Raw genomic sequence first — 23,678 nt, 5'->3', positions numbered from 1 at the left:
GGGGAGGAAGGGCGAGAGAAAATAATGGAAGGGAGGGAGATAACCAAAGGATAGCAAGCCATCTCAGCATTCACCGACCCTTAGAATTAGGTCTATGAATGCTGATCTAGATGTTCTCCCAAAACCCCTCTTCCAGAAGGAATGAACTACTAATACGCGCAGCAACGCAAAAGAATCTAGCAAACAGTAAATGGACCAAGAGAAGGCAAACACAAAAAAGTACCAGATGACTGGATTTCCATCCAACTCCGGCACAGGAAAAGCCAATCTATAGGAGCAGAAAGCTAATCCGTAGTGTGCCTAGGGTGGGCGGAGAACGAAAAGGCGAGAGCTCTTTGGGGTAACAAAATGAACTGTAACTTGACATTGGTTGTAGTTACATGAGTATCGTCAATTTGTCAAACACACTTCACACTTAAAGTGGGTATACTACTGCATACACATCATACCTCATGGTTGATTTTAAAGTCAAATAACTAAAAATAAATCAATTCCCACATGCTCACCTTTAAATTATGTTAAAATAAACTTTAGAGGGTTGAGGGCACAGCTCAGTGGTAGACTTGCCTCGCATGTGCGAACCCCGGATTGGATCTAGGTTGACAATCCTAAATGAAAACTTTAGTGCACCAAGAAAATAGTTTAAAGACAAAAGTATCAATGCAGTGAAAATTAATTTTTAATTAAATATTTCGTTTTTAACCCAACTCAAACATTCTGCTACCCAATGCCTTCCAAAAGTTCCCCATCTCCCAGGCAAAATCTACACTGGCCTTGCGAGGCCCCGGAGCTGCTGACCCTGCAGCTCTGCCTCCTCTCACCCTTGGCTCCTAGCTCTGCTCCAAGCAATGCGTCCTTAGACCCAGTCTCCTTCCTCCCTAAGCATAACCCCCGCGGAAGAAAGCCCACCCTGTGTACAGCACCACGCGGGAGTCCACTGTTGAAAAGTAAGGCTGTGCCACTGCCCGCTCTTAAATGAGCGGCACATACAAACGCTTTTAGCTTTCAACATATAAGAGTAGAGCCGGCGGGTGTGGGAGCACATGCTTGTAATCCCAGTAGCTGGAAGTAGTTGGAAGGAGGATCGCAGGTTTGAGGACAGTCTCAGCCAATAGTGAGACTCTAATCAACCGAGGGAGACCCTATTTCCAAACAAGAAAGATCAGGCTGGGGTTGTAGCTAGAAGGTAGAATGCCTCTGGGTTCAATCCCCAGTGCCACGCACACACAAAAACAGATAGATAAATAAATAAATAAGCAAGCAAATTTCCTGGCATTCCATTTAAATTTATAAAAATCAGTAACTCCTTTTACACAACTCCCCAGATAGTGACCAGAAATTATTTTATCAGTTTTAATCTATTCAATTAAGACACCTAGCTTCTTACAGACTGATTTTATCAAAACTTAACTCTGGAAGATAAAAACAGTGGGTGGTGAAGAAATTCAATAATGCTTAATATTAAGAACACCTCGTAATACCTACGTGCCACAACAGGCTAGTAAAAATCACCACAGTAATTGTACAAGCAGAAGACAGCCAAGAATCATAGGGCACTAAAATACTCTAAAATTATGGGGATAGCTCTTCTTTGTTTAAGCTTACAAATAAGACTCCAAGTTACTATTCTGGGACAAACAATATGAAAATATAAAAACAGCCCTAATTTACTGAAATAGCACTAAGTTGAATGTGGTTTAGGAGGATGACTGCAGTAACAATAAACAGATGGACACAGCAAATTAGTTCTAAAAGACAAAGAAGTACCCTCTTTCCAAACGCTGGCAGGTCCATTAAGTTATCCAAATAGTAAAAGTATCCTGAAATATATGTTAACCTCAATAATGAGCAAGCATATTACCACATTCTTGCCGGGTACAACCCAGACTCCATGGAACAGGAAAAGTGATACTCTAAAAATGGAAATCAGGTTGTATCACTGTCCAGATCTTCCCAGCTGCAATTATAATAAATACGAATGCTTTCCCAGGGCCCCACCTCTCACACCAATGTCATCCTGTCCCAGAGGCCTTGGTGGGGCCAAGCTCCAGCCCCTGGCTGGCCCCCTATTCCCTCAACTAAGCTCATTTCCACCTCAGGACCACTGCACTTACTGTGTGTTGCCTCTGCCTGGAACCTTTCCAGGGTCGTATGTCTAGCCATCACCCAAGTGTTGATTCTACTAGTTACCTCCTCAGAACAAGCCTTCTTGATGCATGATCCAGGGAACTGCCCTTCACCTGCACCTCCCGTTCTTCAGCACAGGACCCTGCCTCTTTGTGGCCACAGCCCTCTGCACTGTCTGCAATCACCTTGCCTCCCTCTAGGCAGAGCGCTTGCCTATGGGGTTCACTGCAGTCCCCACAACCAGCTGATCCCGATGCAGTCTGCACAGGGGGGTGTGGGAATGAATGGACACTCAAGAGAGCCGACACATGGACGAGGATGGCGCAGCACAGTGCTCAGGGCTGGATCTGCAGCACCAGGCAAGAAAGAGCTTCTCTCTCTTTCACTAGTCTTCAAAACAGACCTGGAAGGCTAAATTGCTTTTCTACTGGATAATCACCGCAACACAGAAAACTGACTGGGATGTGGAGATACTGTAATCACTGAACCACTACACTGACAGAAAACTGCAAATATTAATAACAATTTGAGTTATGCAAAGACTTTAAAAACCCTAAGTGTGACTCAATAAATTCGTATTCAAGGCAGTTGTAGAAATCATCAATGGTTGTCCTCAAATATCAGTTTTTTCCCTTACCAGGTACCTGAAAGGAGTGCACTGCTCCCTGACCAAATCAAGTTGGATGTGCCAGCATGACGGGCAATTGTTGAGAACTGAAGGGTCCTGTACAGAAGCAAAGCCTCCATCGCCCCTGGGTCTCAAATGACAACAGCAGCACAGCTCAGTAGCAGTCCACACAGAAGATGTAGCAAGAGCAAAAAGTATTGCTGTGTTAAGCCCCTGAGATGTATGTAAGTTGCTTGTTACCTCCGCATACCACAGCTTATCCTGACTGCCAGAGCAGTAAGCATGGTAACCAAGAACCTGGGCTTTGGAAGCTGACAGGCTCAGTGTGTTTGATGCCAGAGGATTTTTACTTATTGGCGTGAACATGGGCAAACTACAGCCACCCCTCTGGTCCCTAATGTCTTTATCCACAAAACAAAAATCGCAATACCAAAGTTTCAACTAAATGGTTACAAAGACCAAATTCCTAAGAGTGGTATATACTATGCTCAACAGAGTGACTAGCATGTTTGTTAAGCACTCATGGAGAGCAAGTGATACTAAAATCCTGTAAATCTGCTCTAAGTTGCTATGAACCCATTTGCATTATGTCACCAAGGAAGTCTAAGAAAATAGTACAACATCTCAAGAGGTAAATATAGATGACTCCCAACATATGAGGGTTCTGCTTATCATTTTCAACTTTATGATGGTTTTACCAGGATGTCACCCCCCAGTGAATTGAGAAGCAACCGTACCAGGGTGCGTGGGGAATGTAAATTTGGAATAAAGGATATCTATGATCTGAAAATGGAAAAAAAGGAAAATGGAGGGGGGCAACACAATGATTGCTCCTTCCACCTGCCAGCCCTCCACAGCTTCAGAGAAGGAATATGGGCCCATGTGCAGAGCAAGCTGGCCTCCACACGATAATGAGCAAGATGAAGAAACAGGTGAGTACAGAGACACAAAGAGCAAAGACAAACAATATGTGCTCTGGGGCTTTGCATTTATGGATCCCTGGAGCTAGACTCAGGAGGGAAAGCTACCTCTCCAGCAAAGATTTGGGGACATAGCTACACTACACAGTGTGACAGCTCAGAACGCCACTGCAGCAGTCAGTGCTGACTGCCAGGTGCTTTCCTCTGTTACTTCTAAAGAATCACTTGTAAGCAATACGGTGTTCCCGTGCCCCGGATCCTTCAGTCCCTAAACCTCAACTGCAGGTACACGTGAAAGAAATGATTCTGCACTATTTTCTTAGAGACCACGTCCATTGTTAGCTATGACAGTTAAAATTCACCACCCAAGTAATGCCGATTCATTCCTAGAAAAAATATTCCAACCTTAAAATACCACCAGTATTTTGATTAAAAGTTAATCTTTAGCCGGGCGTGGTGGTGCACGCTTGTAATCCCAGCATTTGGGAGGCGGAGACAGGAGGATTGAGGTTCACAGATAGCCTCAGCTACTTAGTGAGGCCCTTTGTGACTCAATGAAACCCTGTTTCAAAAAATATTAAGACTAAAAATTAGGGCTGGGGGTATAGCTTGGAGGTACAATGCCCCTGGGTTCCATCCCCAGTACCACAGAAATAAATAAATCAATAAATAAATGAATGACTGTTAATCTTGCCAGGTGTGTCGGCACACAGCTGTTATCCCAGTACTTGGAAGCTGAGACAGAAGGATCTCAACAGGCTCAAGACCAATAAGCAGTATCTTAGTGAGAACGTGGTCAAATAAGAAATAACGCCGGGTGTGGTGGGCACACTCGTCATCCCAGCATTCGGGAGGCTGAGACAGGAGGATCGCGGTTTGCAGACAGCCTCAGCTACTTAGTGAGGCCCTTTCCAACTAATTGAGACCCTATTTCAAAATAAAGAATAAAAAATAGGGCTAGGGGGTGTAGCTCAGAAGTAGAATGCCCCTGGATTCTATCCCCAGAACCAGAATAAATAAATAAATAAATAAATAAATAAATAATAAAAAGGGCTGAGTGTAGCTCAATGGTAGGATGAATCTGGGTTCAATACCTAGCTTCACACAAAAAAGTCAATCTTATTCAAGGTCAAAGTTTATTTATACCTAAAATGTTTTTGTGTGTGAAGAGTTAAAGTAAAATTTAATTTTCACAGGCTGAAAATGCTTAATTTTTAAAACCTACAGTGATAATTGTTGAAAAACAAATACTTTATGCCATGACATAATAATTAGTTCTAAATAGCATGTAACTAATAATATCTTTCCAATGATTAAATATAACTAAAAATGCTAAAAATTTTAGTCATAAAAAGTGGACAATTTTTATAGTCCAATAAAACTTTCATTACTACCAGACCATTTAAATTATGCCCAAATCAGAAATGTGATAACCATTAAAAACATAAGAGGACACTTTTCTACTGATATTTGGCATTTACCATCAAAGGCAGCCCTCTACAGATCTGGTATTAAAACTTGTCGAAAGCAAAATGAAACTTTAAGAGCCAAAGAAGGAAATGGTTATTGCTACAATTCTTTTGAACAGCGGGCAGGCTTTTTTTAAACACAAGTTTGTTTGATATATATGAAACAATAAAGCAAAAGTATAAGGTGTCAAAAGAAAACAACAAAACAGTCCAAACATACTAGAAATACGACTGGCCTGAAAGGGTCTAAGAATTAGGTATAACAAAGCCTGAGGTTGATGTTGTGGTACCTTAAATCAATGACCACTGAACATGAATGAAGCAAGAACGGAGTCAATATTCAAATTCCACTTTGGAAGCAACGAAGACCATTCTACCCCAGAACTGAGACTCCCTCTAACAACAGTCCTAAAGTGCAGAAAAGCAAGCTCCTTCAGGTGAACAGGTCCACATTAAGAAGAGAAAAACAAATGAAATCTATGACATATATGCATGTCACTGATAGACAATGACTGTGAAACCCATTGCGTTTTCTCTCTCCCCAGGCCCTTACCATTTCAAAAACAATTTGCCTTCAAAAGCATGTCAGTAAATCTCCAAGTTTTAAAATAATAGAAACCATGTGCCCCATGTGCTCGCCAGATTCATTTTTTATGATATATAGTCCTCTGCATTAAAATAAACATATTTTGATAAAGAAAGTAATGAAAAAAGTCAAAAGAACACATTCCAAAAATTTCACATCTATCAATACAAAAGAGGGACGGATTTATTAAACTTTGCCACATAATGAAATTAGACTTGTGATCTATGGTTAGCGGCACCTGTAAATGATAAAAAAAAAAAAAGGTGTTTAAAGTCTCAATTGATGAGACAAAATATTTTCAAGTCAGAATTTTAAGCTAAGGGCTAAAAAAATTACATCCTTTACATTTTTTAGGTTTTTTTTAAATGTGTATATGACAACTTAAGAGAAAGTGTTTAACACAAATATATTTCTATATAACCACAAATGAAATGATATTGAGACCAGAAAACAAGAATACTATTCTAGAATATATTAAATCCATATAACTATTCTACTCATCAGAAGGTACTTGGGACTACAGAAATATCCACAGCAAAATATTTTACTCTCCAGATAATCCCATACTTTCCTGTAAGGAGAAACCACACTTTGCATTTCAGTATTGCCTTCTTTATTCTATGAAAAGGCTACTCAAGGACAAAATATTTAAAATTTGTGTTTGATTAGTTGCAGGCTCTAAAAATAATCTTCACATTTCTCTCACTCAATAAAAATTACAAAATAAGAAGTATTAAAAATGAAAGTTTAATAAGCTTTCAAACAAAGACAAAACCTCACACTAGAGTGTAGCAGGAGAGGTCAAAAACTGCCTCAACTAAAATCCCCAAGAATGAGCCCTTCACTCGGGGCCCAGGAATGCCAGCCAGGCCCAAACGATGCACATCCACTCCACAAACACATGCACTGCAAGAGCAACACGCTGACAATGGTGATGAGAAACGATGATGAACTCTGGAAGGAAGGAGTGCGTGTGCTGCTATCGTTTAAAATCAAGAACTGGCCTAACAACTAGGTCATGTATTTGTACAAATTTTTATTTTTAAACTCACCTGATTCATTTTCAATTCCTGTTGTGTTCTGTAAAGATACACACAACAAAGAAACTTCTTTGATTACATGAGCCCTAAAAAGAAAAACAGACAATTGTAATATGTACCTGCCTACAAATTTACAGTGATTTAAAACCACATACACAACTGCAGTTTGCTCAAAGGACTATTCATAAAGTCAGTCCATGCCAGATCAACTCCAGTCTATACTGACAGCTTACCGCTCAGATTGATTATCTCCAATAAAATAGGTTTCTTACTAATCCTTACTAGAACTTCATTGTACTCTACAATCAAAAGCAGACTCAGTAGAATGACATCAAAGTCTTTGCACTGGAATTGCATCATTCCTGAGAAGAAATAAGTTAGCTTTGTTAATAGAAACGCAAAGCACTGCGGAGTAACTCGTTAAGCACCACGAGTGTCCTTCTGCTTTCAATACTGTGCTGCATAGGAACAATCAGACCCCATCACATTACTGTTTTCCAAGATCCCGAAGTAAAAAGTATTTACTAACATTGGCCATGGGAAATTTTCTTTGAGGAAAAGTGCAGTAAAATGCAAATATTTATAAAAGCGGTCTGGAAAGAACTGTAATTGTTCCTTTAAATTTCTGCATTCCATATATTCATAGTATAATAAAGAACAGGACAACTCTTTTCTTATAAAGCACATATGTACCACACAGCACATTTCAGTCAGTGGTAGCCTGCATATACAAGGGTGGTCCCACAAGATTCGCTGCCCTGTGATTTCAAAACTGCCTTAGCCACTCGCCTAAGTGCATTTATGATGTTTGCACAGCTACAAAACTGCCTAATGGCCCATTTCTCAGACTGGATCCTGTCCTTGGTGACTGTATTCCTACACAATAACCTACTCAGATGGCCCCTTCTACAAGACACATCTTAAGAGCCACTTGATGGCATTCGTAATATATGAAAACCATGCCACTTCAAGAAGAACTTCCACTGTGATATTGCAAATGTTTCCAGCATGTATACATATATACCATTGCGTGTCATTTTCCATTTCTTCATCACTTATTTATAACAACTTATCTTTCCTTCCCCTTGAACCACAAGACTCTGCTTATGTTGTAATTTTCTTTTCTAATTGTTGATAACTCAAGAAATAAGTAATTCTTAACACAATGGTATAATTCATACAATGGTGTTCTTCATACTAGAAGAATATACTGACCCACTACCATAAAGGATAGTGATGACATTGCATCCCAGTTCTATATGAGAATACCTAATTTTTTTCTTTGATCAGCTCATCTGATCAACTTAAACAAATGCACTATGTTTAAATTAGGGATTTTTACTTGTAACTGGCAGAGGGAATGTATTTTTCACTTGTAACTGGCAGAGAATGTATTCCATAATGCTGCATCTTGTTAGAGGTCAGTGCCAGCCAAACCAATACAATCTCAACGGATGAAATGTGAGATAACTAAGTGGTTACCCATAAAGCCCATTCCTTTGAAGTTGAATACTGAGCATCTTTCCCCGCATACACTAAATACGCCTTTCTCTAGTATATATCATACATTGAACATAAGTGATTTTTTTGAGACTTGTGATTGTTATCAAGTTAAAATGTATATTTGAAGCTGGGCATGTTGACACATGCCTGTAATCCCAGTACTCAGAAGGCTGAGACAAGAGGATTGTAGGTTTGAGGACAGACTCAGCAAGCAGTGAGATTCTCATCAACCTAGTGAGACACTTTCAAAATAAAAAATTAAGCCCGGTGTGGTGGTGCACACTTGTAATCCCAGCATTTGGGAGGCTGAGACAGGAGGATCTCAGTTCTCAGACAGCCTCAGTTACTTAGTGAGGCCCTTTGCAATTCAGTGAAATCCTGTTTCAAAATAGAGAATAAAAAATAGGGCTGGAAGTATAGCTCGGAGGTAAAATGCCCCTGGGTTCCATACCCAGTACCGCAAAAATAAATAAATAAATAATTAAATAATTAAATAAATAGGGCTGGGGATCTAGCTTGGAGGTAGACTGTCCCCAGGCTCAATCCCCAGTACTACACGCACACAAAAATGTGTATCTGGGTAGCAGGGCGTGGTAGTGCATGCTTGTAATTTCACGGTTGGAAGGCGGAGACAGGAGGATCGCACAGGTTCGAAGCCAGCCTCGCTGGCTTAAGAGATCCTGTTTCCAAATAAAAATATAAAATAGGTCTGGGAGTGTAGCCCGGAGGTAGGATTTCCAGGAACCCCAGTACCACCGAAAAAGAAAAAAAATGTATATCTGGATATAAAATAGTGATAAGTTTGTGGTTCCTCAGATGCGCACACCTGACCCCTTGGCCATAAATGCCCACCAATTACCATCAGTTCCACTGGGCAGTCCTGTATGAAAAGGGTGAATGAAAGGATGGGGTTTCACCAGTCCCTCGTTAAGCATTTATAGGTAGGTTTATTAACTTTGATCAAGGGGAGCTCTCTTTGAGGAGGGAAAAAGGGTGCAGTAAAAGGCAAATTTGCAATGAGATGTCTGTCTGGGAAGAGCACAGAGCTGTTCCGCTGCCCTGGGTCTGTCCTTGCTTCTCAGGACCATCCGTGTCATCATCATCACAGGGCACAGAGCTTCTGCAGCACCCGCAGGCACCCGCCACCTTCACAGGGCCAGCTCAGTGATTCTCCCCAAGCTGAGAGCCAGCAGCGCCCTGAGCCACCACAGCACAGATCAAGCAAGTTATGATAAAGCTGGCCAAAGTCCCATAGTTCTGGTTTCTGCCATCACTTCTTAGCCATATTTAATGGTTACCTGGTGGTGGGGTGTTTTTTTTTTTTTTGTATGTGTGCATGTATGTACATTTTAAGATTTTTATTCAGATATTCAAATATCATACAACTGACTCGTTTTAAATGCACAGTTTTAGATTTACTATATTCACAGAGTTTTGTAACCACCACTACAATCACTTTTAGGACATTTTCATCAGCATAAAAAGAAATGTGCTCATCGTACCCATCAGTAGCAACTCCCTATTCTTCTACTCCTGCTCCCCAGTCTTAGGCACTACTTAACCTACTGACAGTTTCTGTAGATTTGCCAATCCTGGGCATTTTGTATTGCCAAAGAACAAAATGACAAGGTAAAGATTTTTTAAATGGCTTTACCTGCTATTCTGAAGTGAGGTGGCACATTCAGTAAAAGAGCAAAGGTCCCCTCACCTACCTGCTCCTCCTGCCTCCCCTCTGCACCCACGCGCCAAGCACCGGGGCTGAGGCATGAACAAAGACCCTACTCTCCAGGGAAGGAGACCCGGGTGAGCCAAGGTGAAAACTATGTAGTACGCCAGGTTCTCTTTACATGGTACCGAGGATGGAACCCAGGCCTTCTACCTCCGAACTGCACTCCTAGACCTATTTTATTTTCATTTGGAAACAGGGTCTCACTAAGTTACTCAGGCTGTGAACCTAGATCCTACTGTCTCAGCCTCCCATGTACGAGGAGTACAGGCATGCGTCACTACTCCTGGCTCATGTGCCAGATTTTCTTGAAAAGCACTGTAGAGAATTACAATCTCTACGTCCACACCTGCAAATCTAACAATCTTGTCTGAGAAGGAGACATCTCATGAAAGCCAGGAAGGGGAGGTGATCACTACGGCCTGGGAGAAGCATCGGGGGAGTGGAAATGTGATGGAGACACTCTGTTGGCAGAGAACGGGCTGCGGGCGGAGGACTCTGGCTAGTGCAAGGGGGTGAGAGCACCATGTGGCGGTAATGGAGGCCACCCCTCGTCCATGCAGGGGATGATGCTGGCCTGCCCCGCTGGTAGGAGACACGAGAAGTGACTAGATCCTGGCCAGATTGGTAAAATCGAGTTTTGTGGCTGAAGTCTTTTCTCACTTTTTGTAGTTACTAGTTCACTAGTACAGTTCAAACTGAGATATCCTGACATTTGATATAGAATAACTCAGAGTACAGTACTTAAAACTAATTATTTGGCTTATTATCTCAATAAATGGCAACTTTTTCTATGTTAATTATGACATGATTAAGCATATTCTACAGTCAAGTGTGATGGTATATGCCTGTCATCCCAGACAATCAGGAAGCGGAGGCAGGAGGATTCCAAGTTTGAGGCCAGCCTTGGCAACTATGTAAGACCCTGCCTCATATTTTTAAAAAGTAAAAATGGGCTGGGAGTAAAGTTCAGTGATAGAGCACCCCTGAGTTCAATCTCCAGTACTCCAAACACAATAAAATTCTTCTCTCGTAACTGTCTCCTCTATGTCCAAATAGGAATGCACTCTTCTTTTTATAGAAAAGAAGGATCCTATACCTTTTTCCAAGTATTCCCTATATACTGTGCACAGAGGAAGTCCCAGCTACTTAGGAGGGAGGGTCACTGGAGCCCAGGAGTTCCAAGCCCAGCTTGGGCAACACAGGCAGATCTGACTCGCCACCCCACCTGAACGCAAGAAACTGAGACTTTGGGCAGTCTCTCCACAGGACACTGTATCCAAACAGCTCCTCCTGCTTCCATTGCTGGGCAATCAACAGATAATGCCTCCAATCACTTTCACACAAGAAATATCTACACACACGCCCAAACACACCCCAAACTAAGAGCCTAGGAGAGGTAGTGGTCACGTGACAGCTGCATCCTGAAATGGGCTCATGTATTTTAAAGCAACTACGGACTCCAAATGCTGTCTGAGAGCAACCTCAAGCTCCCTCCGGCGCTGCTCAAAGCCCCAGGCAGCACCATGGCAACCCTTCATGACCTTCAGTGCCAGGGCTGACTCCAGCATACCGCTTTCACATGCCACTTAAGTAGTGTGCGCTCTCTCAAGGTCAGAGCTTTCCAATGAGATAAAGTCTGTGACCAATACTAGCAGAGGAGAGGTAGAGAGGAATTTTTACATCCATACTGCTGAAACCATAGCCACTCTATCAAAAGCTTTTTTTTTTTTTTTTTTTTTGGTATTAGGCATTGAACCCAGGGGTATTCTACCTCAGAGCTACACCCTCAGCTCTTTTTTGTTTTTATTTTGAAACAGGAACTCACTAGGTTGTTGAGATATGTGTGTGTGTGTGTGTGTGTGTGTGTGTGTGTGTGTGTGTGGTACTGGGGGTGGAACCCAGGGGCTCTACCTCCGGCTATACTCCCTGACCTATTTTATATTTTATTTGGAAACAGGGTCTCACTAAGTTGCTGAGAGCCTCACTGAGTAGCTGAGGCTGGCTTCAAACCTGTGTGATCTTCCTGTCTCAGCCTCCCAAGCTCTGGGATTACAAGCCTGCGACACCATGTCTGGCTGGTTGATGAGATTTTTCACTACTTGCTGAGACAGACTGTGCTCAAACCACCATGCCCAGCTTTTTGTTTGTTTTAACTAAGCACAGGGCTAGGGATGTAGCTCAGTGATAAGAGGGTTTGCTTAGCATGTACGAGACCCTGGTTCCATCCCTAGCACCACAAACCAACAACCAAAAAGTATCTCTGGCTTTCTAATGTTAGATGCTGAGAATCTTAAAAACTCCAGGACTCCTTTAACGATGGCTGTCTTGGTTTCTCTTCTGGAATTCCATACCTAAGACAACATCCCTATTTCTACAGCATCCCTGACTATGTCTAAGTAGCCCTCCTCTCCTACCTTGTTATTGGTCAGTACTAGAAAGAACAGGAAAAGTACTTGCACAGACACACAAGTTTAGTTTTTATTTCAACTACACTTTACTAATAGCACACACTCTTAGACAAATAAAAGCTTTACCGAATTAAGGCTTTAATAAGATGCCAGGCATGGTGGTGCACTCCTAGGGAGGCTGAGACGGGACTATCACAGGTTTGAGGCCCTCCAAATAAAAAACAAAATAATTCTGGCGGTGCAGCTCAGAGGTAAAATTCCTCTGGGTTCAATCCCTAGTACCACACAACAATAATAATAATTGTAATAATGATAATTCTAATAATGAGGAGGAGGACAACAACAACAACAAAAAGCAGCAGCGGCAGCAGAGATCTAACTTTTCAAGAAACTGCTTTTAAGTTACAGAACAAATCATGCTTAGCAATACTTAACACCATAAAGATTTGACTATAAATGATCAGGGTCAATACAGCAATAGTAAAAATAATTAGTGTCTTTATTCAAATGCCGGCCCCTTCGAGCACCAAGGCAATCTGAAGGGTTGTTCAAGTCCTATCATCTGACACGGAGGCCCAGGGTTTAGAAAATCTCGAGGTAAGTGGAACACCCTGGTCTGGGGTCTGACCAGCCCTAGAGTCTGAGCCCTCGCTACCTCTCCAGACCTCGGAAATAAAGCAAATTAATCTCAAGCAGGCACGAACTAGCACCACTGTAACACAGGTAAGATGGGGTAAACTTCATCCATCTTTGCAAATCTGCATAATACACAAAGCTCTGGGAAAGGCACAGGAAGAGAAATAGCAGTTTCTTTAACACCTGTTTAAGTTTGGGGGCAAGGAAAGAATTAGGAAAATAATATTTGATTTGATTTACATATAAGTCACTGATTTTACAATTATTTTTTAGGATAAGTTTAGAGTATCTGCGGCCTTTTGGAAAATATTCTAACTTTACAAAAGTCACGTAAAATAAACAGAAAGTTGTTTTTTGTTTTGTTTTGTTTTTGCAGTACTGGAGATTGAACCCAGGGCTATACCTCCAGCCCTATTTTTTACTCTTTATTTTGAAACAGGGTCTTACTAAGTTGCGGAGGGCCTGAGTCGCTGAGGCTAGCCCTGAACCTGCAATTCTCCTGTCTCGGTCTCCCAAATATTGGGATTACAATCATGTGCCAACACACTGAGCTTTGATATCAACTTTTTTTTTTTTTTTTTTTTGGTGGTACTGGGGTTCCCGGAAGCCCTTCTACCTCCGGGCTACACTCCCAGACCTGTTTTATATTTTTGAAACAGGGTCTCTTAAACCAGCGTGGCTGGCTATGAACCTGTGCGATCCCCCTGTCTCTGCCTCCCAAGCGCGGGGATTACAAGCATGCGCCACCACGCCCGGCTTGATACCAACTTTTAAAAAATATTTTCTTGAGTACTTAGGAAGCTCATGAGAAAGTGGGAAAGAGAAATGAGGAAACTACTTATTTATGGCCATAGTGAATTTGAGAGACCCAAAATGCAGTGAGAATGCATACACACTTAAATACATGAAAAAGATCTTAAGGTGACATTTTTTAAGTTTATGATAAACACAAGAAAAAAATTCTAGAACGAATCACTACATAAAGTAGATCTCATGGCAAATAAATCCCATAACGAACAGGGGGATGAAGAAGCTTCTAGCAGAGCAGATGTACAGGGTCCAGCCCTGACAGTCACGTGCCCTGACCAGAAGATTCCGGTGCTCCAGAAACTTCAAAAAAGTAAAAACATCTGTGCCATGCTTCCTGCTCAGTTTTTACTGATTCAAAAACACAATTACTGTACTCATTGTCACAAAAAGCTTCCACTCACAATTCCTACCAACAGGGTAGAATCACCAAACTACAATCTGTGAACTTTACTAATCAGTATAAAAATATGTAGTGTCCTCTTGTTAGGTTAAGTAAAAGCACAAATACTGAATGCCAAGAATTTTGCTAAATGAAAAATCGTTCATTTTCCATTTCCAAAATAATTTCACAAGAGTAATCGTCTAATTTCACACTAAGAAACAAAGCCCTGCTTGACTATGAAAATACAAATTCTATTACCAAACTAAAAAAAAGCGAGAAATCAAACCTAAACTGTTTATCATTTTAAGAACAGGAGCACCATGTGTGTGGAGGAGGAGGAGCCTGAGAAGACAGCAAAGATGGGAAGCTGAGCCAGAGGGCGTGGGTGCTGCCTGAACCCGCTCCGCTCCTCTCCTCCCTGAAGTGGCTCCCAGCCACGACAAAAATAGTGGCAACGCAGAGCAGGCCAGAGGGCACAGCTGTTCAGCCTGCGAAAGGACCTGAAGAGCCAGGCGTGGTGGTGCACACCTGTGATTCCAGCTACTCAGGAGGCTGAGGCAGGAGGATCACAAGTCTGAAGCCAGCCTCAGCAATTTGACAAGACCCTGTCTTGAAATAAAAAATAAAAAGGGCTGGAGATTTAGCTCAGTAGTAGAGAGCCCTGGGTAAAAAAAAAAAAAGTATATGGAGAGATACAAGGAATGGGATGTTCACCAATCAGTAACTTCTCCCATTTCAGTAAACTGTTTCCCTCAATGAGGTCCAGAACACACAAGATCCCCCCAGAGGCTGATTTCCTGAGTGTGGCACCAAACTAAACGAGGTGAAGCTCAGCAGTGTCACTGCGGGCGAGAGAATCTGACACTGACAACAGTTTTCCACGCAACAGACTGAAAAGAACCGGACCGGGGCCTGCTGTTCTCAGGGGCTTCAGAGCCCCAGGACTCAATGAGAAAACAGGACTGACTCCAGCTCTGTTTAAAATATGTAGGTTATGAACCTCGGAAGTCAGCAGCCCTCTGACTCCAAATGGCCTTGAACAATTAAACACCACCATATAAAAATGTCAAGTAAGAGGCCAGCATATATGCTAGCACAGTACTACAACCCACGTGTAGACTGTGGTACTCAGGGTTCTTTCCCACCACAATCTCTCTTCCTTTATTTGGGGAAAAAAGAATTAAAGGAAAATTTTTTCAACACTGCTTCTGGGATAGGGTGTAGCTGGGTGATAGAATGCTTGCCTAGCATGCTTAAGGCCCTGGGTTAAATCCCCAACACAGCAAAATATAAAAGAGAATAAAATAAAATACTGCTCCTCGCATCCAATAATAAAAAGCTAAATGGCCAGGCACAGGCCTGTAAACCCAGTACTTGGGAGGGTGAGACAGGAGGATCTAAGCTTAAGGCCAGCCTTAGCAACTTAGTGATATCATTTCAGAATAACAAGGGCTGGGGCTATGGCTCAGAGGTAAAACGTTCCAGGATCAATCCACAGCACACACACAAAATATTATTTTAATTAAATAAAAAGCTAAGCTTTACAAATAGAGGCAAATGCTGATTCCTTATCATTTACCTGATTAATGTTACTACAAACAGCTATTAACATGTGCTCTCCTACGGCCTTAATATGTACACCTATAGCATACTGCATTAGCATGGAATTCATTATATCACAGACCTCAGGCTTTGTCTAGGGCTCCTACGATATCCTAACTCCCTAATTAAAAATACCTGTTTTCAGCCGGGCGTGGTGGCACACGCTTGTCATCCCAGCATTCGGGAGGCTGAGACCGGTGGATCGCAGTTTGCAGACAGCCTCAGCTACTTAGTGAGGCCCTCCACAACTTAGTGAGACCCTGTTTCAAATTAAAGACTAAAAACTAGGGCAGGGGGTGTAGCTCAGAGGTCAAATGCCCCCAGGTTCCATCCCCAGGCCCCCCCAAAAAAACAACTGTCTTCTCAAAAGAAATTAAAATATATTGCCTTGCCTCTCACTGTAACAGTAGGATATTCCTGCCAAGACACAGAGAATAAAAGAATCATTGTCAATTTTCTTGAAATAACCCCCCCATCAAAGCACCTTTCCTTATTTCCAAGACTAATTGTCAAGAACTATAGATATAAACATCAACAGAAGGTTAGATTACAAGGAATACAAGATCTTTCTGATCAGTCCCCACACTCTGATAAGAACTACACTGCAGACTCGAAGTTATTACAACTCCCATCACCTCCAGCAAGAGCACACTACAACCATTAACTAAGTCTGTATGACAGTACTCAAAGAAGTGTCAATTAAAACACATTTTCCGACATTTTCCCGATGCTAGATGTACAAGAACTGTTGTTTGTTTGTTTTTTGTTGTTTTAAGAAAAATTAAGTCAATTCTTTACTAACACTTGAATGCCAAACTAAAAGAAAATTTCCAAAGCAAGGTTGCCATGTGATAGCTCATCCCACAATTCCTACCACAAAATGAACGCTCAGCTGACCCCTGCTTTTCCACCAGTGTTGCCAATGCTGGTACTATTTAGAGAATTAAACCTTGAAAATTGAGAGATTTTTCAGGGCCCCTGCAAAAGACTTGTGATTTTCCTAAAGAGCAGAAGAAACACAGGTCATCTCACCCAAGGACTCATTTCTCACCCACGGACTCAAGAACTCCTCTGGTCATCCTGAGGCAAGCTCTGGGAGCTCCTGGGTTCTGAGTTCTCCCTACACAACATGGAACACAGGAGCACTTGCATCACTAAGAGTCTCCCAAGATTCTACAAAGGCATTCTTACTGACTTCGGAAAGGAGCAATTCTTATACTTTAAATAACCTGAGATTTGAGGTTTATCCTCTAAAGCTGTTACTACTTCTGTTTTCCAGAACTTTAAAAATAAAAGCAAAAGTGAGACACGGTGGCACACCCTTGTAATCCCAGTATTTGGAAGGCTGAGACAGGAGGATGGCAGGTTCATGGCCAGGCTCAGCTACTTAGTGAGGCCCTCACAACTTAGTGAGACTGTGATTCAAAATAAAGAACAAAATAGGGTTCACAAGTAGAATGCCCCTGGGTTCAATCCCCAGCACCACACACACACACAAACACACACACACACACACACACACACACACACACACAAAGCAAAGCCCAGCGTTTGCAGAAAAATGTATTACTGCATGTTTTAAGAAGCCTCTGAACATACATGGGCTATTTTTAAAAAGAAAATACAATTTCATGAAATTGTCATTCTTGTTTCGAGGTAAAAATAAATCCCTAGCCATTTGTAACTAAAAACAACAAAAGACTATTTCTTGACACATGTCTGCTGTGGTCAGAAAACCTGAATCTCAAGTGAGGATCTGTACAGACCAAGAATAATAGTCAGGAACCATTCCCAGTAGCTTTCAATTCCAGGGTAAATCTCAACTTGACCTCGTGGTCAAGGCTCCCCAGATATTGTGTGAGTTGTTATCCCTTTCCCAAAACCCTGTAGGTCTACAGTGAAAGGCAAAATTACTGAAAATAGAGTTTTTGATACCTGCAGGAGAGCCTGGTCAAGACAGCCAGGCAAGAAGGCAGCTTCGGCAACTGGGATGGGCAACTCAGAGTTTCTCACTGCGGAAGTGCCACACCCAAAACGCAGTTTAATATTTAAGGAAGATTAAGTTGATAGAATGAAAGCAGGTGAGATGTGAGCAACCAAAAAGACTGAGGCCAGACAGGCCAGTCAAGAATCCAAACTAAGCCGGGCTTGGGGGTGCACGTCTGTAATCCCAGCACTTGGGAGGCTGAGACAGGAGGATCACAGTTTCAAGGACAGTCTCAGTAGTAGACTGAGTAGTATTTCAACAACTTAAGGAGACCTTGTTTCAAAATAAAAATAAAAGAGGCTTGGGTGGTATTGCTGAGAAGTAGAATACTCTAGCTGGGTTCAGTTCCCAGTGCCCCCCCACACACACACACACAAAAGAATTCAAGCTAATGAGCAATTAGGGTTTGAACCACAAATGAAGGGCAGAAACAGATAATGATAAACACCACAGAGAAAGAATATGTTGGATAACTAAATGGGAAGTAAAGAGATGGTGAGAATAAGTCTGAAATGGGAGTGTGGCTGGAAGAATGATTGTGAATACAATTTAAAGACAGAACACAGCAAGGAGTGGTGATATACCTATAAAACCAGTGCTTGGAAGGCTGAAACTGGAGGAGCTGGCTGAAACAGGAAAATCTCAGGTTGAAGGTCAGCCTCAGCAATTTAGTAAGACCCTGTTTCAAAATAAAACACAGGAAGCGGGATGTGGTGGTGCATGCTTGTAATCCCAGCACTTGGGAGGCAGAGATAGGAGGATCACAGACAGCCTCAGCTACTTAGTGAGGTCCTCTGCAACTCAGTGAGACTCTGTTTCAAAAAATAAAGAATAAAAAAAGGGCTGGGAGTGTCGCTCAGAGGTTTAACACCCCTGGGTTCCATCCCCAGTACCTCAAAAAATTAAAAATTAAATAAAAATAAAAAACAGTGCTAGGGTTTAGTTTGAAGGTAAAATGAATGCCTGTGGGTTAAATCCCCAGTACAAAAAAAAAAAAAACAAAGACCCTTCAAGTCTCTTAAATTATTTGCATAGTCTTTACCTATTAATTTCAAAACATCCCAGGGAAAGAAAGAATAGTTGTCCCAACTTTACAAGTAGAAAGAGGTGAGAGCAAGAGAACTTCACAATTAAAAATCTGAATTTATCACAAGACCCCACTTTTTGAAAAATCCTATGTGCAAGTATACCTTAAAACTTGAAGTTTCAGAATTACAGCAAAGTCCCCAAAATATGCTTGAAAGTAAGAAACACTGTCATTTTATGCTGCTACTCCAAAATAATCTCGATTTATAGTCTTAACAGGGTTGTGAAAAATGTACAAGATTCATAGAGAAATCTATATGGGTTTAGTGAATCTCAGGATTCTTTTCAAATTTTGATAGCATCATTTGAATTATATTAAAATACCACAGAATTTTCCGACCAGAGTATAACAGAGTTGTAGAAAAATGACATATAAGTGCTTACAAAATTTGTGGGTTTTAGCAATTTCCAGACTGGCTGCCCACTATAATCAAAATAACAGCTGCACTGAGCATTACATACTTCAGACAAGCAGTGCCAAAAATTCCGCTCTTTCAAAGCAAAAACTAATATAATTTATTGTAAGAGATACAAAATATGCTTTTCACCAAAATGGCTGGAAAATATATGAGTACTGAGTGAAAACTTGATTGCATGCTCTAAAAGACTAATAAATGAAAAGACAGTACAGGTATAACATGAACCAAGACTCAGAGAAGAAACAGCATACAGCACAGAGGAAAACATCATAAACATACTTCACTCCACTCCAAGTGAAACCGTTACTAAACACAGTATCTGTGCTTCATGGAGGTGGGAGACTGGAAGGAAATATTCTATCTCTTTATGAAAGAATATTTAAATGACACACGTATTCATTCCAGTGAAATCATGCAGATATTCTATAATTCATAAAACATCCCATTACTAAATGTGGTTCCTATGGCAGAATCTCTTTTTGTATATTTTATTTATCAGAGCATTCTGATCAAAGATTATTTATTCCACACAAAATTATGCATACTTAAAATATTATAAATAAAGATTTGACAGCTTATATTTTTCTCCCCCAGCAAAAGGTACATTAATGCCATGCTTTCCATGAAGATCAATTAGCTACCTTTAACTTTTAATGTATTAACTTAAAGTTTGGAAAGCACTTCAAAAGTAAACCTTCTTTCCCAGGGCAAATTCATTTCTATGCATAAACCCAACTGGTTGTTAAAAAAAAAAAAAAAAAAGATTACAGAAAAGCAAGAGCTTGGCTTCTACCATCAATCTTCAAGGGGTTGTTTCAGCAAGTCTCCTTTTCTAGGAAGAAAAGAGTTATTTCTGTGCTATTCAGCATAATGGACCATGAGCTTAAATTATTCACCATGCATCAACTCTATGCAAATTTATTTAAATTTCATAATAATTGAATCTACATTCTGAGAATACTGATCCCATGTCATGCAAACTCCTTCGGTGTAAGGATACCTCACACTGCTTTATCTCTTGCCAAAACAAGATGCCAAGGCAAAACTGCTGAAAGTGACCACCCCCCCCCCCCACGGAACGGGGAATTGAATCTAGGGGCTTTCTACCTCCCAGCTATACCCCAGCCCTATTTTTATTCTCTATTTTGAAACCGGGTATCACGAAGTTGTGGAGGGCCTCACTAAGTTGCTGGGGCTGGCCCCTCTGGGATCCTCCTGTCTCATCCTCCAGTCTCACCTCCCACCTGGTGAAGTGACCATCTTAGAAAGTCACAGAAGCAAAAGCTGAAAGGAATTTGGACAGAACAGAAAGCTCAGGTTCAAGGTATAAACCATTCTGTTTATTCTTACAGTTCTTTGAGATTTGATAAACTGCTTCACTGATTCAACCATCCAATGAGATGAGCCTTCCTTTAATGCAGTGGCTGAGAATCATGCAATTTCATCCCTCCTAAGGGATACCTGGCCATGTCTGGAGACTTTATTACTTGTCACAATTCGGGGGAGGTGCCGCTGGCATCTCATGGGTAGGCAAGTGGCAAAATATCGTACAAAGTACAAGAGAGCCTCCCACCGCGCAGACCATCCAGCCCAAATGTCAGCAGCGCAGAGGTAGCAGCGCCTGTGGTAACAGCACCCGAGCATCGCTTTTGGTACTAAGGGAGTCCACAGCTTCCAGCCGCTCTACAAGATGTTTTTTACAGCTCTACTTGGAAACTTCTAGCTTCAAAATGAGAGCTAGGATGCTAGCCCAGGTCCCTAAGCAAACACTGTAGTGGGTGATGGTACTGCTCAAGAGCAGCACACAAACCAAAGAGCACTGGACACATGGCAGCAGGAGAACACAGCCAGCAGTAGGTAATGTCCCCAACCACCCAGAAACTCCCGGAGCCCTTGCCGTGCAGGGGTGACAACCTCCTCCCTCAATGTCCACCTGCTTCTCTTTCACTCACTTCACTCTGTGGAGTTTTCTAGAAGCCCACAGCTTGCTGTTTTGATGTCTTTCCTCCCACTTCTGCATAAATATCAAAAAAACATGAGAAGCTAGTCGGAAGATACGAAAACAGTCAAAATTCTAAGGTGCTTTTCATCCTCTGGAAACTATGATTTAACAAGGCCTAAAGGTTTGTAAATCAGTTCCAGAACTTAAAAAGAGATTGGCAAGCCGGGCATGGTGGTGCATGCCTGTAATCCCCACGCTTGGGAGGCTGAGACAGAAGGATCACACGGGTTCAAAGCCAGCCTCAGCTACTTAGTGAGGCTCTCAGCAACTTAGTGAGACCCTGTTTCCAAATAAAATATAAAAAAGGTCTGGGAGTATAGCCCGGAGGTAGAAAGCCTCTGGGTTCCACCCCCAGTACCACCAAAAAAAAAAAAATAAAAGAGAGAGAGAGAGATTGGCAGCTTAAAGAAAAGTCCCATGAATAAATAAACATCTCACGTAAAATTATCATCAAAAGAATGTGTGCAGATATATATACACTCATGTTACTGCACAGATCCAGCTGAGAAGAGAAGACAGGAGACCAAAATTGACCGTTATTTCTTACAACTTTATCTGCAAGAAAAATGCATATACAGAGGCTAAAAACATAATTTTCACGTACCTAACATACAGCACTTTAAAAAAATTCACAATGGAAAAAACTTTCAAACAAATTTAATTCTAAACTTCAGGGTTTAGAAAGACTGATATGAAATTGATTTGATAAATTATACCCCATCTACATAAATACTAAACATCCCATTGAAGAATAGCTAGTGGCATGGACACATGCTCACAATATCCTCAGAGAAGACAGATTATGGTCAATACACACAATATGATATCAACCCTGGATAAAGTAAAAATAGAGAGAAGTGAATAAATTATATAAACACATACATATAAGTAAAGCAATAGATACAACGCAGACCAACAGAGACCAAAAGGTGAAGATCTGCCAAAACGTTAACAATGGTTCTCTCCACAGGGAAGAGATTATAACTAATTTCTATTCCTTCTTTTTTTTTTTGTGCCCTTCTCTTTTTTTCCCCCGATGGTTATGCAGTGTGAATATTTTATTAGGTTTTACATTTGCAAAACTAATATATTATTTACAAACTTAAACTGCATTATTTCAGACACTGTCTGCAGAGTAGGAAAAAAACAAACCTAAATGAATGTACCAGCTTTTCAGTGAAAGAAACCACCTTCAGGGTCAACAAATGTGAACATTTTGAGTATCATTATTATTACATTCCTGGCACTTTTCTAAATACTTTTAATGTATTAACTTATGTAAATAAAACAAAAAAAATGTTTCAGGAAAAAACAAGCCCTGAAATAACAGCAAATGCAAATGAGTGTTTGTTCACACTGTGAATTTCCATCTTTCTTTTCATAATTCAAAATGCAAGTATACAATAATGTTTTAGGCACACATGAATATATCACTAAGAATCTCACTGCCACAGAAAATTACAACACGCCGATTCAAACAAAGAAATACGGGGGTTTCATAAGATAGTATTTACATCTCCTCATGGCATAGGTAAAACTTATGTGGGCAAGATTTTGGACAACTGCTTCTAATGCCTTCAAAATAAAAGACGTAGTTGCACCTCATCTCAAAAAAAAAAAAAAAAAAAAAAAAACCCACCAGAATCCCACTAAAGAAAATAACTTGATTGTGTCTCAGTATACACATTTCCTACCATGTAAAAATTTAAAAAAAGAAGGGGGCCTACACAAGTGATCAAATGGAAATGAAATCCACGCTATTGTAGGTAAGAGAATCACTTAAAGGTTTCGTTTGTTGTGAAACGATGCTGCCACTTTTAACATTAAACCTGAAATAAACATTAAGATACATTTTAGTCATCTTCTGGGACCCATAATCACTCCAGACACAATTATTTCGGTGTCTGATTAAAGGACTCTAAAGACAAGTTACTAGGATTCAGCAAAAGGCCTTCCATGAATCAAACACATCCCAAACCTCAAGATAAATTCAAAGTCAGGGGCCAGCGGGAATCACCCATCTGCGCGGGAGGATTCCAGCTGCAGAGTTAGAGAAAATGGGGTTTCCGGGTTAACGGGGGGGGGGGGGCATTTCCCAACGGGGGGCATTTCCCCAACGATCACAGCCTGTCACTGGGTTGACACGCCTGGATTGGGGACAATCACCGACGTCTGGGGAGCGACACTGAGCCGAGAGGTCTACTTCGCATCTCACCTGCCACCACCAGAAAAGGATTCACGGAGAGTTTTGGAAACAGAATTAATAACAACATCTACAGAGGTGCACGTCTTACACACACGCGCAGACACGCACGCACGCACGCAGACACCGGTGGGTCTCTGG

The 23,678-nt window shown here is 41.3% G+C and overlaps 1 protein-coding gene across 1 annotated transcript in view; it reads right to left on the bottom strand.

The window, feature by feature from the left end:
• The window catches only part of PRDM2 (PR/SET domain 2), a gene marked incomplete at both ends in the record, with an annotated part of 198,624 nt that overhangs the window by 102,750 nt on the left and 72,196 nt on the right, over positions 1–23,678 (bottom strand). Inside the window, 2 exon segments of the mRNA XM_080691308.1 lie at positions 5,110–5,172; positions 5,176–5,192. Of these exon segments, the coding sequence (XP_080547434.1) occupies positions 5,110–5,172; positions 5,176–5,192 (80 nt within the window).

This window comes from Muscardinus avellanarius (genome assembly GCF_963383645.1).
Source record: "Muscardinus avellanarius genome assembly, chromosome: 3".
NCBI lineage: Eukaryota > Metazoa > Chordata > Mammalia > Rodentia > Gliridae > Muscardinus > Muscardinus avellanarius.
Note: the sequence above shows the minus strand (reverse complement) of the source record. Positions and strands in the feature narration are given on the sequence as shown.